The following is a 15484-nucleotide window of genomic DNA, read 5'->3' on the forward strand; positions in this document are numbered from 1 at the left end:
CTCGAAGTTCTCAATCCTGATCCACCAAATCCTTCGCGACATCAGGAACGAGCCATGGTTCAAACTGTCGAAACAATCAAATGGAGATACTTCCAAGTTGGATCACACCAAGTATTGCGCACTCCACCAATGACCCAGTCACATAATCGACGATTGCTACACTTGGAAGAACTACTTAGAGAAGCTCGTGAAAGAAGGCAAGGTTGACAGATACTTGGACAAGCCAACTGCGCAGCCTAGAAGGAACGCAGACGACGGTGAAGAGCTACCAACCAAGACGATTCAGATCAATGGCATATTCTCCGAATTCGAGCACTTGGGGGCCACCAACAACTCTAAAAAGAGGAAGATCCAGCGTACTCTACTAGTCTCATAGGTCCAAACAGTTGATACCCAACCTGGACCCATCGTTGGCTTCACTGAGCAGGATGTAAAAGCATCGACTTCCCACACGACGATGCACTAATAATATCTGTCCAACTAGCCCATGCTATAGTCGACATAATGATAGTTGACAATAGAAGTGCAGTCAACCTACTTTAGTTCTCAGTCATTCAAAAGATGGGCCTTGAAAACACAATCATACGTTGAGTGGAGGTACTTTCGGATTCAACGGGCACATCTTGACTGCCATCAGCTGCATAATACTTCACCTGAAAACACCACCAGTTGTCTCAAAGCAGATGTTCACGATCGTAAGCTACCCATCTCCTTATAATGGGATTCTTGAGAGACCTTGGTTGATCATGTTGGATGCCGTCACTTCCGTTAAGTATATAAAAATCTGATTCCATATCTTGGGAGGAGGAGTCGAAGGAATCAAGTCTAACCAGGCTACATCTTGACGATGCATTTTGCAAGTACTAAAGGAATCAAAGAAGAAAACCTTTACCCCCATAGAGGCTACCAATGTCCGAAAGGACGAAAAAGGTACCCAATAGCAATTACAGCATGCGAATCAAGAAAATGGTGCCCAAGCAGACGAGATAGGATGGAAACCTAAAGAGGACGCCAATGACATCATTTTTTATCCCCAACAGCCGAAAAAGACAGTTAGAATCGGCTCACGTCTAAGCCCAATCAAGAAGGAATGCTTTCCTTAGAGAAAATCGTGACATCTTTGTATGGTGACCTTTTGACATGCCCGGCATCGATCCCAAGATATCTTGCCACAAGCCGCATGTCGACCCCGTTGCCAAACTGGTGATCCAAAAAAAAGGCATTTTGCACCTAAACGAGTAACGATCATTAAAGCAGAAATTGACAAGCTACTGGAGGCCAGATTCATAGAAGAGGTAGCGCACTCAGCATGGCTTGCCAACATCGTGTTAGTGAAGAAGAAAGAGAAGGGCAAATGAAGGGTTTGCATAGACTATATTGACCTTAACAAAGCATGCCCAAAAGATCCTTCATCTTGAGCTCCAAAAACGCAATTTAAGCCCAAAACGTCATTTTCGAGCATTGCGCATCACTCCTTTATTTTATTTCCAGAAAATAACCGCTTGATGGAAAAATCTCATATTTTGATACAATCAAGCTAAGTGACTCACGAACGTCATCCAACTGGAATTACTCCAAAATTCCCAGCAACAGCACCATTTTCTTGATAGGGAATTTTACTACTCATGTGACCGGGCTAAAACTCCTATTATACTTGCAAGAATCACAAGGTTGTTGTAGTATAAACGAATCTCGCAAGGTCGTTCTCCACAGGGATTATTAAATAATTCGAAACTAACCAAATTCCAATTAATTATTGTAAAATAGAAATTGAGGTGATTGATTTTATAACCTACTTAAATTGAAAACGAAATTAATTAATTAAAATAAACAATCTGCAATATTAGAACAGGGGGAAAAAGAAAACAATTTTGGAAGAATCAAATTAAGAAAGCACTAGGGTTCCACCGTCACCTAGCAATCCTATGAACTTTTACCAATTACTCATGATCTACACATGCCACTTTGAAGGTTAGATTTTCCTAATTCATATTCTACTTGGAACCTCCAACGTAGAACGTATATCTAACATGCAACCCGTCCGGACGTTCGGATCAAATATGAACATGAAAGACTCATTATGCTTTATGAAAACCCTTTGAAAAACCATGCAACCCTTAAGACGTGGTGTTCATCCTAAGTGAAATTACAATTATTAATCATAAGAAGCCAACGTCAATTTCAGGGAACCTTCTGACCAAAATTGCATCAAATTACTTTTCTAAAGATCCTAATGGTGATCAAGCATTAAGACAATTAGATAGTTTTTATCCCAGTGATTAACAATTCAAAGTATGCATGCAATCAATCATAAGCAACTAAATAAAAATCACATATTCATGCTAAGGCTCAAGGCTTCGTCCTAGCAAAAGAAATTCGTTACGCATATTCATAATTGAAATCATAGAAAATATTATTAAGAAAAGGATTGAAAACACCTTCAAGTAGAAAATCTCCAAAACCCTAGCAATTCTCTTTGTCTCCAAAATTGCATAAAATAAAGCGTAGAGAAAAACTGTAGACGGCCAAGCAATATATCTGCTAAGCCCCCATACAAACCCTAAAAACAGGTCCTTTATTCCCCCTAGGAAACTAAAATTAATAATCCAATAAAATACGAAACATAACCCTAAATTAAATGGTAAAATTCGCCTAAAATCTGAACAACCACATTTTGGACCCATAAGCTGCTCCAAAACTGGCTCAATATAGCAGGATTTAATGTTTGGAATATTCTGAACACTTCTCTAGAAGGCCACGAACCCATCCGAGGTCATCTTGGGCTCCAAAAATGCAATTTAAGCCCAAAAACGTCATTTTCCAACACTGCGCATCACTCCTTTATTTTATTGCCAGAAAATAACCGCTTGATGGAAAAATCTCATATTTTGATACGATCAAGCTAAGTGACTCACAAACGTCCTCCAACTAGAATTACTCTAAAATTCGTCCATTTGGTCCTATTTTGCTCCAGAGGAAGTTGAAAGTCCTATATTGAAAATACAATTCAAAGCATCAAAATTCTTTCAAAATATTAACCAAAATATACTAAGAATAGGGTAAAATATATAATATAAAATCTACTCATCAATCCTTATCCACTTCCCCAAATCGATCTATTACTTGATTCAACTTCTAGGAACCAGCATATCAACTTCTTGGATGCATACTCCGACTATAACCAAATAGCGATGTATGAGCCAAACAATGACAAAACCTCGTTCGTGATCGAGTGAGGCACCTACTACTGCTACAAGGTTATGCCCTTTGGCCTTAAGAACGAGGGAGCCACTTACCAAAGGTTAGTAAACATGATGTTGGATAAGAAAATTGGGGAAGCCACGGAGGTCTATGTCGATGACATCATGGTGAAAGGCAAGCAGTGGTCAGAACACATCGGTAACCTGGCGAAAACTTTCAGCATCTTTAGAAAGTACAAGATGAAGCTCAATCCTGCCAAATGCACGTTTGGAGTATCTTCAGGCAAATTCTTAGGGTACCTAGTAGCCTAATGAGGAATCGAAGCACATCCCACTTAAATTTGAGCGATCCTAAACCATATTTTCAAGCTCATACAGTCATCGTCATGGCTCAATATCCTCTACGGTCAATCCTACATGGTTCAAACGCTTCTCAATGCGTGATTATGTGGGCATTGGAACTTGGCCAATATGGTTTAGTTTTTCGACCCTATACGGCGATAAAGGCCCAAGCCTTGGCGAACTTTATAGCAGAATTCACGCCAAGCCTAAGCGACACAACAGAGCGGCCCCACGATGCCCCATAAGTAGCTGAGCACACTTTAGCCTTGCCTGCTCCCCTCAACAGAGACTTATGGCATTTGCTTATTGACGACACATCTAACTATAAAGGCTCAGGAGCAAACGTGGTTCTTATCACCCCAGACAGTTCAATGCTCGAACAGGTAATCACTTTGGGCTTCAAAGCATCCAACAACGAAACAGAGTATGGGGCCTTACTAGCAGGCTTTCGAATGGCAAAAAACTTGGCGGTGAAAAAGCTTGCAATTCATTCTGATTCCCAGCTAATCACCAGCCAGACTACTAGGGAGTACACGACAAAACATCTAAGGATGGTGCAATACCTAGAGAAGGTACGCAAGCAACTTGAAGCATTTCAGACTTACACTCTCACTCAAGTTCCGTGGGCAGACAACGCCCACGCGGTTGCGCTAGTTAGCTTAGGCTCTTCCCTCGACCGCCAACTCAAACGCTCTATTTCGATGGAGTATTTAGACAAGCCAAGCATAGAGGTGGAGCCGGCAGCCGAAGTGGCACAAGTTAGTGTAACTTGCAACTGACAAAGTTCTATTATAGACTACATTGCCAATGACACACTTCCCACATAAAGATTGGAGTCTACAAAGCTCCAAATAAAGGCAGCACGCTACTACATGTGGAACGGCATTCTCGTCCGAAGATCCTACATAAGACCATATCTCTGTTGCCTAGCACTTCCCAATGACCTAAAAGTTCTAAGCTCAATCCACGAAGGTGTTTTTGGAAATCATTCTGGAGGTCGATCCTTAGCACAGAAGGCTCTTAACGCATGCTACTGCTGGCCTACCATGCACCAAGATGCTAAGGAGTTAGTACAAAAGTACGACAACTGCCAACGTTACAAGCCGGTACCAGCACTGCTTGCCAGCGAACTACACTCGTAGACTAGTCCTTGGCCATTCATGCAGTAGGCAATCACTCTGGTAGGGCTAATGTTGCCCCTTACTAGGGGCAGAGGCATGATGATCATGGCAACCGATTACTTCACCAAATGGGTAAAAGCAGAGCCTATGACAACCACATCTCAGACGAACATTGTTGGAAATGTGCCCTAAAACCAATCATATGATGATACTTTACGGACATTTCACATGTTAAACTAATCTAGTTTAACTATAAAGGGCAAAGATTATTGTTTGAGCCGTCTCATATAAATGTTATATGCTTAAACGATAAAGTCCAAGGAATATGTGATTGGGAGAATACAATCTAAAGAAGTTAGATTCATGAAACCATTCTTTCGTAGACACATCCTAAATGTTCCTGATCATAGGATTGCCAATTGGGCATTGACAGTCCGTTAAGATCAGTACGTACTGTGTCTTCTCTCAGGGAGAGTGACTAGTCTCGAGTCATTGGTGTGTGTGACATCAAGTCAAGTACGTAGGTGCTCAATAGAGAATGAGTTCACTGAACACGATCAACGAAGAGTTCTCATATTCATGTCATATGAGAACTCATGGTTGGGATAATGCAAAGTAGTCCTTCGACCTGAGGCATCACAGTTGTCTTGTGGTTAAGTCCTTGATCTTTGATTATGTCAAATTCACCCCATCGGGGTGTCCACGGCATCATTGGGGTTAAGCCACTTAGTCATGGAGACAAGTGAATGCGCAACAAGGGATCTCTAACCTTCAAACCGTTTGAGGGAAAATACTCTATGATATGATTTAGAACCTCTGGCCAGAGTATGAATGAGATTTAGGAAAGCGTTCCAAATCACATTCAAGGTAATCATATAAGCACACGAATCACATTGGATAGTACACATGAATAAATAAACTATCAAACCAAACAATGTGGTCAAGAGTATTGTATTAGAGAAAGACCGTATTGCATTTGTAATCCTAAACTGAATAGGTTCTCCACCTCTTCTGATTAGCTTAGGTAAACATGATATGCTGCTAGGTGTCACTCATGGTTTGTGGAAGCCCTAAACATGTGTAATCACTAAAGGGAGAATTGAAAGTAAGTTTCAATTCACAATCGATGTAAAATGGTTTTAATCGCCCACTGCCTCGCTAAAAGGAACCTAATGGATCATACACCGTGTAAGGTGGAGATTGAAGAAACAATGGAGATGAGTACGAATAATTAAATGGTTTAATTATTTATGGCAAGGATTAATTAATATGTTAATTAATCAAACGAATAAGTTCTTTAAAGACCTCGGGATAGTTTTGGGCCTCAAGGCCCAATGGGCTTCGAACGTCAAGTCCATTGACTTAAGTTATATGACAACTTAATTCACAAAGGCCCAAAAGCCCAAACAAAACCCCATGGCTGGCCATTTAGAGGAAGGGTAGTGAACTTGCTTTAATTACAAGTTTGCCACTCAAATGAATAAAGGTATAAATATGACTTTATAGCCAAAATTCATTAGGGTTTGTTTTGGAGAAAATTGGAGAGAATATGTCTCTCCATTTCTCTCTAAAGAGGCAGGCCCCTTGGAGGGTGTATCTAGCCATACTACTACTCCAAGGTCACTCATTTTCTTCTCCAATCTCTCCTTGGTGTGGAGACTTAGAGGTTCTCAATTTTGGGAACTTGGAGAAACCTTTTCATCCATCCAAATCCATAGTTTTTAGATGCAAGGAATGAAGGCCCTCTCTTTGGGTGATTAGCCTTTGCTTATGCAAAGAGGAATCTACAAAGGTACAATTTCAACTCTCTTTGTTTTGAGTTGAGTTTTGGTTCACCAATCTACTAGACTTTGAATTTCTTGGTTAATGTTTTGTTTTAAGTGCATGCAAGCATGATTCTGCCTTTAATTGTTAATTGCATGCTTATAGATGTTGCTTAAATGAACATGTTTTCACAAAATCATCCTTCAAACATAAAATGCTTCATATGGAGGAACATCATTTGCTGGTTTGGCATCCCTCAGTCCATCGTCACAGACAACGGCCCGTAATTCGTGGGTAAAGTTTTGGCGAAGTTCTTTCAAAAGTATGGCATCAAGCAGCACATGTGCACACCAAGATATCCTCAAGGCAATGGGCAGGTCGAAGCATCCAACAAGACGATCCTCGACTGCCTCAAGAAATCCTTCTCCGTTAAGAAGAGAAAATGGCCAGACGAACTCCCCGGATGTTTATGGGCACATTGCACCACCAAAAGATGAGTAACCAGTGAGACTCATTTTTCTTTCGTATTTGGTTCAGAAGCAATCATTCCTCCCAATGTCATCGTGCAAAGTATCAACACTCTACTGCCAAACATTGAGCAGAACAGGAAGGAGATGGCCACAAGCTTAAATCTAGCAGAGGAGAAGCACGAGCAGACTATCACCCGCATTGCAGCCTACCAGCAACAACTCCTTTCCAGCTATAATAAAGGGGCCAAGATCCGCCCGTTCCAACCCCTAAGATCTAGTCCTAAGGAAAGCCTTCATCATTGTTCGCATAAAAGGCTCCAAAAAGATGGATCTAATATAGGAAAGTTCGTACAAGATTAACAAAGTAGGCGGCAAGGGTAGTTACACCCTCGCCACCATGGATGACAAATAGATCGAAAAGAAGTGGAGCGCCTACAATTTGAGGAAGTACCATGTTCGACCTCTTGCTACATCAAAGCCCGAAGACTCAAATAGCTCAACGGGCACCACCTCGCAAGTCGATGACTATCTAGTTGTTATGCAGTTCCTACCTTACAGCTAAGTTATCGTTCATTTTAATCATTTTTCGATGAGGAATTTAGAAGTAATCTATAACTTGGCTCGGCTGCATGCTTACAACAACAGATCACTTATGCACTTCAAAAGAAGACGGTGCCCTTCCTAGAGGCTTATCGCAGGAATTGCACCCCCCGAGAGACCAACCATACTCTCGAGTGTGAGAGGGTAAACCAATTCTCTGACACCCACATGGGTTTTCTCTCCAAAGTAGGAAGATAAACTCTACATTCCGAATATCCAGACGTGGATGAGCCAGGCTACCCTAATATAACTAAATGCACAATGGCTTGCGCCGGAATTCCTAGAAGTAGCCATAATGGCATTTTTCAAGGCTTAGCTAACTGAAGGATTTTGGGTTTCTTGGCCTAATCCGTAGGGAACCAGGCCCTAGAGACAGAGGGGGCACATAACGCAGTACGCCATATGGACGGCTGCCTTGGAACCTTAAAAGGAGCCTACGATTTTTGGAAGACTGCCTACGGCTTACCTTTCGAGTAGTAAAGCCACGCTAGGCTTATACAACCACACGCTTTTGTGAAAGGTTAAACAAGCTAATATGCATATACGAAGCTTTATCCACTACCGACATGTTACGTAGTCGATAAGCTTCACCTCTGCCAAGCATGGAATGACCTACACCAAGTCCTAAAGTGTTGTGATACTTGCTACGCAACCTACGAAATTGGAGAAATCCAAGGTTAACAGCCTAGTGGTTACACGAACTTGTCTGCTTCTGTAAGTAGGGCGTCCGGCTACCAACCCTATGGCTAACAACTTTGCAAAGTTCTACACCAACACCTACGGCTACATAGGCTACATGAGCCTGTTTGCTTATAGAAAAGTAGCACACCTACCACTGGTCTATAAAGTCTAAAGGTTAGGGAATGAACAAAAGAAGCGAAGATGGAAAAAAATGAAGGAAACAAGTTTATTAAATTTTCTAGCAAAATTGATAAACCACTAGCAAAGATTGAAGGAGTTTAAGTAAAGAAAAAACAACAAGGAAAATAAAGAAAATCCTAAAGGCTACCTAGAAGACTACTTTTCAGCAGCTTAGACATTATACGACTACTTTGTCACCACACCTTCAGAAGCCGTGACACTCTCAGTAGCAGCACCATCCAACACTTCACCCCTAGCTGCCCCAGCCTGGGCACCAACCTCTCCGACTACTTCACCAATAGAAGACTCAAAAGTAAAGGCGAGCAAGTCTTCCGGAGTAATAGATAAGGTCTCCAAGTCTTTACCAGAAAACTCAAAGTCAGACGGCTGCCCAAAGAGATGGTCTACATAACCCAACTTGTAGAAATCAGCTTGACTCTGAGTAAGTGAAGCCTCAAACCCATCATTCTTACCCTTCAACTGCTCATTCTCCTCAAGCAAACAAGCACAGACCCGTTGCAGCTCCTCCACTTCTTTCTTCAGACTATCGTTGATCTTCAAAGCACCTTAGAGTTCCAACACTTGAGGCTCAAGCCTATCAACAGCCTTTTTAAAGTGGATCACTTGGTTGTAAATAGCGATCAGTTCTTCATCCTTTATGTAAGCAGCGGAGCGGAGCTCAGAGATGACACGCTCAAGGTCTTGACTCTAAGGTATGTAACACCCGATCTCATTCTCTGTACTTTCATACTTTACTTGGGTTGCGTCAAGCCTAGTCTTCAAATCCACGATCTCTTAGTGAGTGGTCTTAAGTAGCAGAGAAGTGGGGGCAGATACATTAGACCCCTTCAAAGCAGCAAGCTCAGATTCCAGCTTTTTTACTTTCTCGATTGAGGAGTGAGCTTTGGTTTCCACAGTTCTTGCTACCTCATTGGCAATCTTGGTATCCTATTGATCAAGGAACATAGACTTGGCTGCCAAAATCATCGTTTTCTGCATCATGGCCAGTAGAGCAGTTTTCCTATACTCGGTTGAATGCTTTGTGAAGAAACTTGGGCTAACAACCCCTTTGACGTCATCGAAAAATTTGGCACATACATCCATGTCCTCAAGTAGATTTGGTCTCAAAAGCACATAAATCTCAGCAACTTCCCCGAAAACAAACTTGGTGGATTTCTCATAGCTGCCCGTACGAGAAGTTTCCTTCTTCTCAGCAGACAAGTTAGTTTCAATAGTAGAGGGAATAGGTTTTTGTGCCATTTTAGCAGGCAAAGGCACCTTGTCACTCTTCATAGTAGTAAGCCTCTTCAAAGGTGAACCAGACTTAGCCCCAGATGGGTGTTTTGGCATAAATTTCGGCACTGAAGGCACGAAGGAACTTCTATGCTAAGCAATCCTATCAGCAACCGAACTAGCCACCTTTGGAACGGCAAGCATCGCCGGCACGAATCTAGCAACCTCATCCTTATCACCCTTGGGAAAAGTCAAGTCAATCACAAGCTTGGGGGCAGCCAGTGAACCCTCACGAGCAGCGGAATAAGTCTTTAGCTTTTCTCAGTTGGCATCTCTTGAGCAGGCAGGGAAGGTTTCTTTTTCCCACCTTCGCTTACAGTGGGCTCTATGACGGCGATCAGATGAGCTAATGCCTTTGCCTTGATCCACTTTATCTCATCTCTTGGGGGCAGCCTACCTTTCTCCCTACAACGAGGACTAAGCAACCAACGCCACTCACGGTACTACAAAAGCAGGGGAGAGAGAATCAGAAAATTAGAGAGCAGCTTAGTACAAATACAAAGCAGCCTACTTACTATATGTGAAAATCGTTGGAATACACAGCTCGGGGGAAGAATCAGACTCCCAATCTCCACTTATCTCCAAAGTCTCATTGGCCCAGTCATGATCTCCCTTGCTCGAATAATCGAAGAGCCTATGGTGGGATTGCAATTGCCCAACTCCCTCGATGTGGCCTATGTCAAAGAAGTACCAAAATTCATTAACGGTTACATCTAAGTCAAAAAATTGGCTTAGATTGAGGAATCCCACCATCACACAAACCGCATTCGGAGAGCATTGAGCGGGGGCACACTTCATATTGCAAAGTACTTCCTGGAAGAAGCGAGGCATGGGAAAAGTAAATCCCAACACAAAGTAGTAGGGGTGGAACTTGATGGCCCTTCGAGCCCCACCACATGGCTCACGGCTACTACCATCTTTGACACGCTTCACAACGTACTCCCGACAAAACAACATGCCTGTACGCCTTAAGGAAGTCTCTAAACAAGTCATCAGAGATAATTTTGAAGTGAGCAGCCTTGAAGTAGCCAACCTTGCTTAAAGACCCGCCTTGACGATACAATGTGGAACCCCATCATCATTGTTGTGGCTCGAGGAAGACATGCTCGAATAAATTCTACAAAAATGCGAAGAAAATTTGTTAGATGGCTGCCTAAAAAAACAAAAAAAGGAAGAGCAACTCTCGACCCCGGGGCCCAATAGGGCTATCGGCCTCTCTCCCTTCTCTCATAGGCACGGGCCTGAGCCCAGCCACAAAAAAAAAAAAAAAAAAGGTGAGGCAGCTTTCAACCTAACTAGGCGAGCCAAGCCTGGCGACCAGCTGCTTACCCTTTCTTCTCTCATGCATGGGCCCAAGCCCATCATGCAAAAAAAAAATGAAAGCCCAAGCCGCAGGAGCCCAGCGGCTATGCCAGGCCCCACAGCCTGGTTTATCTTCTCCCACCCCCGCAGGCCTCACGTTCCAACTTCACTGGAGAAAGGTTGGTGCTCCACTTCTTCTCGTGGGCCAAGACCCACTCATCTAGCCCAGCTTCCTGGCCCGCGCCAGCAGTACCAACCCTTGGCCCAAGCCGAGCCGAGCCGCCACCACGCCGCATCTCACCACCCACAGCAACAATGTCATGGCTTATTCAAGATTTTTTCACACATCCTCGACCACCATTGAGCCAAATTTCAAGACCTGAGGCTCCCAAAAAATTAAGAGGACAAGGAAAAATTAAATTTTTCTTACCTTGAAGTGACGTGAAGACGAAGCAAGCAACGAAAGACGATCTTTTGCACGGGTAAGATGTAGAAGATTGCTAGAAGAGGGGGAACAAATATTCTCTAAGCTTTCTCTCTCTTGTAGGGAAAATAAATCGCTTTCCTAAGTTGATTTAATAATCCACTTAAGGTGGACTTAAATAAGTTTTGGGAGACATTTATTTCCTTTTCTTGCTGCCCTTTCCTGCGAACAGCCCAACATATGTGGGGGCATTTGTGCAGCAAAAAATAATAAAGAAAAATATGGAGGCGACACGTGGATTTTTTGGTAAAAAAGACAAGATTACCCTTAAGGCACATCGGGATTTCTACGCCCAAGCAGTGGACAATCATCCCTCAATTAAGGTCAAAAGTAATCAAAATAGGTATTTATTCAAAACCTATTTCATCAACCCTCATCAAATCTTCCCCACAAGGTAACTACCAAATTATTTCTTTCAAATTATATTAATTAGCTAATTAACTAATTTTTTTACTCAATTAATTCATTAATTAGCTAATTGATGGTGATTAATACCAAAGGTGGCCGGTTCCCACCTCTCCAAAGGGGGTCGGCCACAACCCTATAACTACCACCTCATTTTCTCCAAAACCCAATTACAAGCTTCTGGCAAAATTCTAACTTTGGCATCAGAGGTTATTCGGCCAAAGTCGCCCCCCCCCCCCAAAAAAAAGATTCATTGTGGGCGCGTGAGTCATTTTCGTCTGAGAACAAGAAGGAAGAAATTTGCATCCACAGTGATGGTGATATCACTTGTAATAAAGAAAAAAATGAAGGAAAGAGGATGGGGTTTGAATTTTCGACGGTGATCAAATAGATGAGAAATTGAGAGTTAGGAGAGAGGGGGGGGGGGTGTTTGATATGCATTCATTTAAACTTCCCAAACCAAAAGTCTCGTTGTGATGCATCATTTTCTCTGTGCCGTGTTCTTGAAAACGAGTACTCAGTTGGGCTATTTAATCAGCAATTTATATTGGCAGACATTTTTGGTTCAATTTTTGTAACCAAGTCTCAGAATGCAGATGAAAGTTGTGGATACCATCTTTTTCCAAAATAGGGAAGCACAAAACAGAATCCAAATGAATCAAAGGACTTTATTGTAGCACTGTATTTTGCAACCAATGCCACATGCATTCTACCGACCTCACAGAAGGGAAAAAGTTGAAAAAACATACGCATGCATAAATCTTTGTCATCCTATATAATTTTCTTTTTCTTTTTCCCAAAATGTTCACAAAGTCAGTCTCAATTGGTGACATATAGGTAGACTTATATACTAATAGAACATTTATTTACCATATTATTATTGACAACATCTCTCACGCGCTTATAAAACTGGGTTATACGTAGACTGATCTTACATACGAAACTCGGGTATATAGGCGGACCATACTAAAATTTAATGGTATATAATATATATAAATTCAAGTGAGTTTCACCATTAACAACATCAATTTTCGATGTGAGATTCATTTTTATAGACGGGTTTACATAAATCTCACTAATTACTATGAATATTGGGTTTAGGGTTTTAATGAATTTTTTTTATTTTTATTTTGTTATACAAGAGATAGTCTACCCTAAATAGTGTTCAAGCGAACTTGGCTAAGTTCATGTCTACAATTCTTGTAGTGATGTTATAATCTTATACTATAAAACTCAAGAGATTGCTAAAAGCAAGTTTGTACCAAAATATGGGATCCATTTGTATATATGGGTCCTCGATTTGAATATCAACAATCGTAATTAGTAACTGTGGTATAAAAACGTTTCTCATATGGAGGCGGCAGAGAAGGAGCTATAACTATAAATTAACCCAAAGGAGACTAGAGCTAGTTAGGTGCAAAACCAAAAAAATGGATTCTCAAGCCGAACCCAAGCTTGAAATTTTCTTTTTTCCTTACATACTTGGTGGTCACTTGATCCCCATGATAGACCTAGCCAGACTCTTTGCTTCTCATGGCGTGAAGGCCACCATTGTCACAACCCCTCACAATGTCCTCCTCTTCCAAAACCCCATCCTCAGAGACCAACAACTAGGCTATGATATAGGCTTCCTCACCTTACATTTCCCGGCTGAAGAGTTTGGTCTCCCGAACGGTTGCGAAAACGAACTCACAACCACTAATGGTGACATGTTCACCAAACTCTTCATGGCTGCCATGAAGCTCCAAGACCCTCTCCGGAAGCTCCTTAGCCAGACCCGACCGGACTGTCTTATCTCGGACAGGCTTTATCCTTGGATTGCAGATGTCACTAACGGGCTTGGAATCCCTAGGGTTGTGTTTGATGGGAGTGGCTGCTTCTCTCACTGTGTGGAGGAAAGTCTCAGACGGTATGCTCCACATGAGAAAGTTGTGTTTGAAACTGAGTCTTTTCTCGTGCCCGGCCTACCCAACCAAATCGAGCTCAAAAGGTCAATGCTGCCGGATTATGTCAAAGCCGAAAATGTGTTCACTCATTTTCTCAATGAGGCTCTAGAGTGTGAGATTAAAAGCTATGGGATTGTGGTGAACAGCTTCTACGAGCTAGAACAAGCTTATGCTGATTACTTTCAGAAGGATATGAAGAGGAAGATATGGCACATAGGGCCGGTCTCATTGTACAACCGGACCAACATCGACAAGGTCGAAAGAGGCATCAAAACCTCCATTGATGAGCATAGTTGTTTGAGTTGGCTTGATTCTAGAGACCCCAACTCAGTTCTTTACATAAGCTTTGGAAGCATGCCAAGAATCACTTCAGCTCAGCTTTTGGAAATTGCTCATGGGCTTGAAGCTTCCAACCACCCTTTCATTTGGGTGATTGGGAGGATTTTAGACTACTCATCAAAAGAGAAGCAACAAGTGGAAAGTGTTGTGCTTCCTGTGGGATTCGAAGAAAGGATTACGAAATCGAAAAGAGGGCTTATGATAAGAGGATGGGCTCCTCAGCTTTTGATTTTAGAACACCCAGCTGTTGGTGCTTATATGAACCATTGTGGGTGGAACTCCATCATTGAAGGTGTCACAGCTGGTCTGCCAATGATCACATGGCCTTTCTCCTCGGAGCAGTTCTACAATGAGAGGTTCATTCTCAATGTCATAAGGGTTGGGATTTCAATGGGGAATGAGGACTGGGTTCCACTGAAGGAGGTGCCTAGGGTGACCATAAAGAGGGACAAGGTTGCCCATGTTGTGAACAGACTAATGGGATGTGAAGAAGATGAAGTGGTTGACATGAGAAAGAGAGCAGAAGAGTTTAGAGACAAAGCCATGAAAGCTTTTGAAAAAGGTGGCTCTTCTCATTCCAATGTTCATGCTTTCATTGCCGAGCTCAAGTCTTGCCGGAAAATTAGTCAAAATGGTCATTAATTTGTAAAGAAGGTTGAGATTTCATTCTAAATTCAGGAAAGTAGCTATTGGAGTTCGGGTCAAAGTTCAAAACTAGGGTTTGTCATCTCCGAAACTCCACATTTTCTATTTTATGGTTTATTTTATTTTATTTATTTTTATTACTTTCCCTTGTATTCTATGTGAATTGTAAGAGTAGGGCTTTTAGCTTTTTTATTTTGGCGGCATTGATCAATACCTGTCTAAGTGTAAGCAGCATAAATTGGGAAATTTAACAAAAAGCTTCCGGTATTTTAACGAAAAACCACATTTTTACATTAAAAAGTCAATCTTAGTACTATTCATTTTACCATTTATTTTGTTCTTATCGTTAAAACTCAAAGTTTTCAAACCATTTTTATTAGTTTTTCTTTTTAAATTATCTTGTTTTCAGAAGAGTCTGAGGGCATTTTATCCTTTTGAAAGGAGGTGGCCACTTTGGTACCATTTGGCAGGCAAATAATTGGCGAATTGGATGGTACCAAGTTGTTTCGTTGTCATCATTCAATCATTAATTTGACTGGAGAGTAAGTTATGGGATTTACTTGGAGATCAATTGATTTCACTAACTCTTTTGTTTACTTATGTTATTTATTTAGGAAAGTGTTATTAGCACTTCAAAAATCTCATTCTACACTCCTCACAAGTGTATTTCTCTTTCTAAATATAGAAAGTTTGGAGTGTAGAACGAAATTTT

The 15484-nt window shown here is 41.6% G+C and overlaps 1 protein-coding gene across 1 annotated transcript; it reads left to right on the plus strand.

Moving 5' to 3' along the window:
- The first annotated feature begins 12586 nt into the window (after positions 1-12586).
- On the plus strand, positions 12587-15052 carry LOC103437179 (probable UDP-glucosyl transferase 73B6). The gene has a single exon (XM_008375636.4). It carries the CDS (start codon positions 13273-13275, stop codon positions 14767-14769), a length of 1497 nt encoding a protein of 498 aa, XP_008373858.3. The 5' UTR covers positions 12587-13272; the 3' UTR covers positions 14770-15052.
- The last annotated feature ends 432 nt before the right edge of the window (positions 15053-15484 follow it).

This window comes from Malus domestica, chromosome 05 (genome assembly GCF_042453785.1).
Source record: "Malus domestica chromosome 05, GDT2T_hap1".
In the NCBI taxonomy this organism is placed as follows: Eukaryota; Viridiplantae; Streptophyta; class Magnoliopsida; order Rosales; family Rosaceae; genus Malus; species Malus domestica.

Bases quoted from the DNA above. Each gene is read 5' to 3' on its own strand.
- LOC103437179 (XM_008375636.4), top strand. From the start codon at position 13,273: ATGGATTCTCAAGCCGAACCCAAGCTTGAAATTTTCTTTTTTCCTTAC.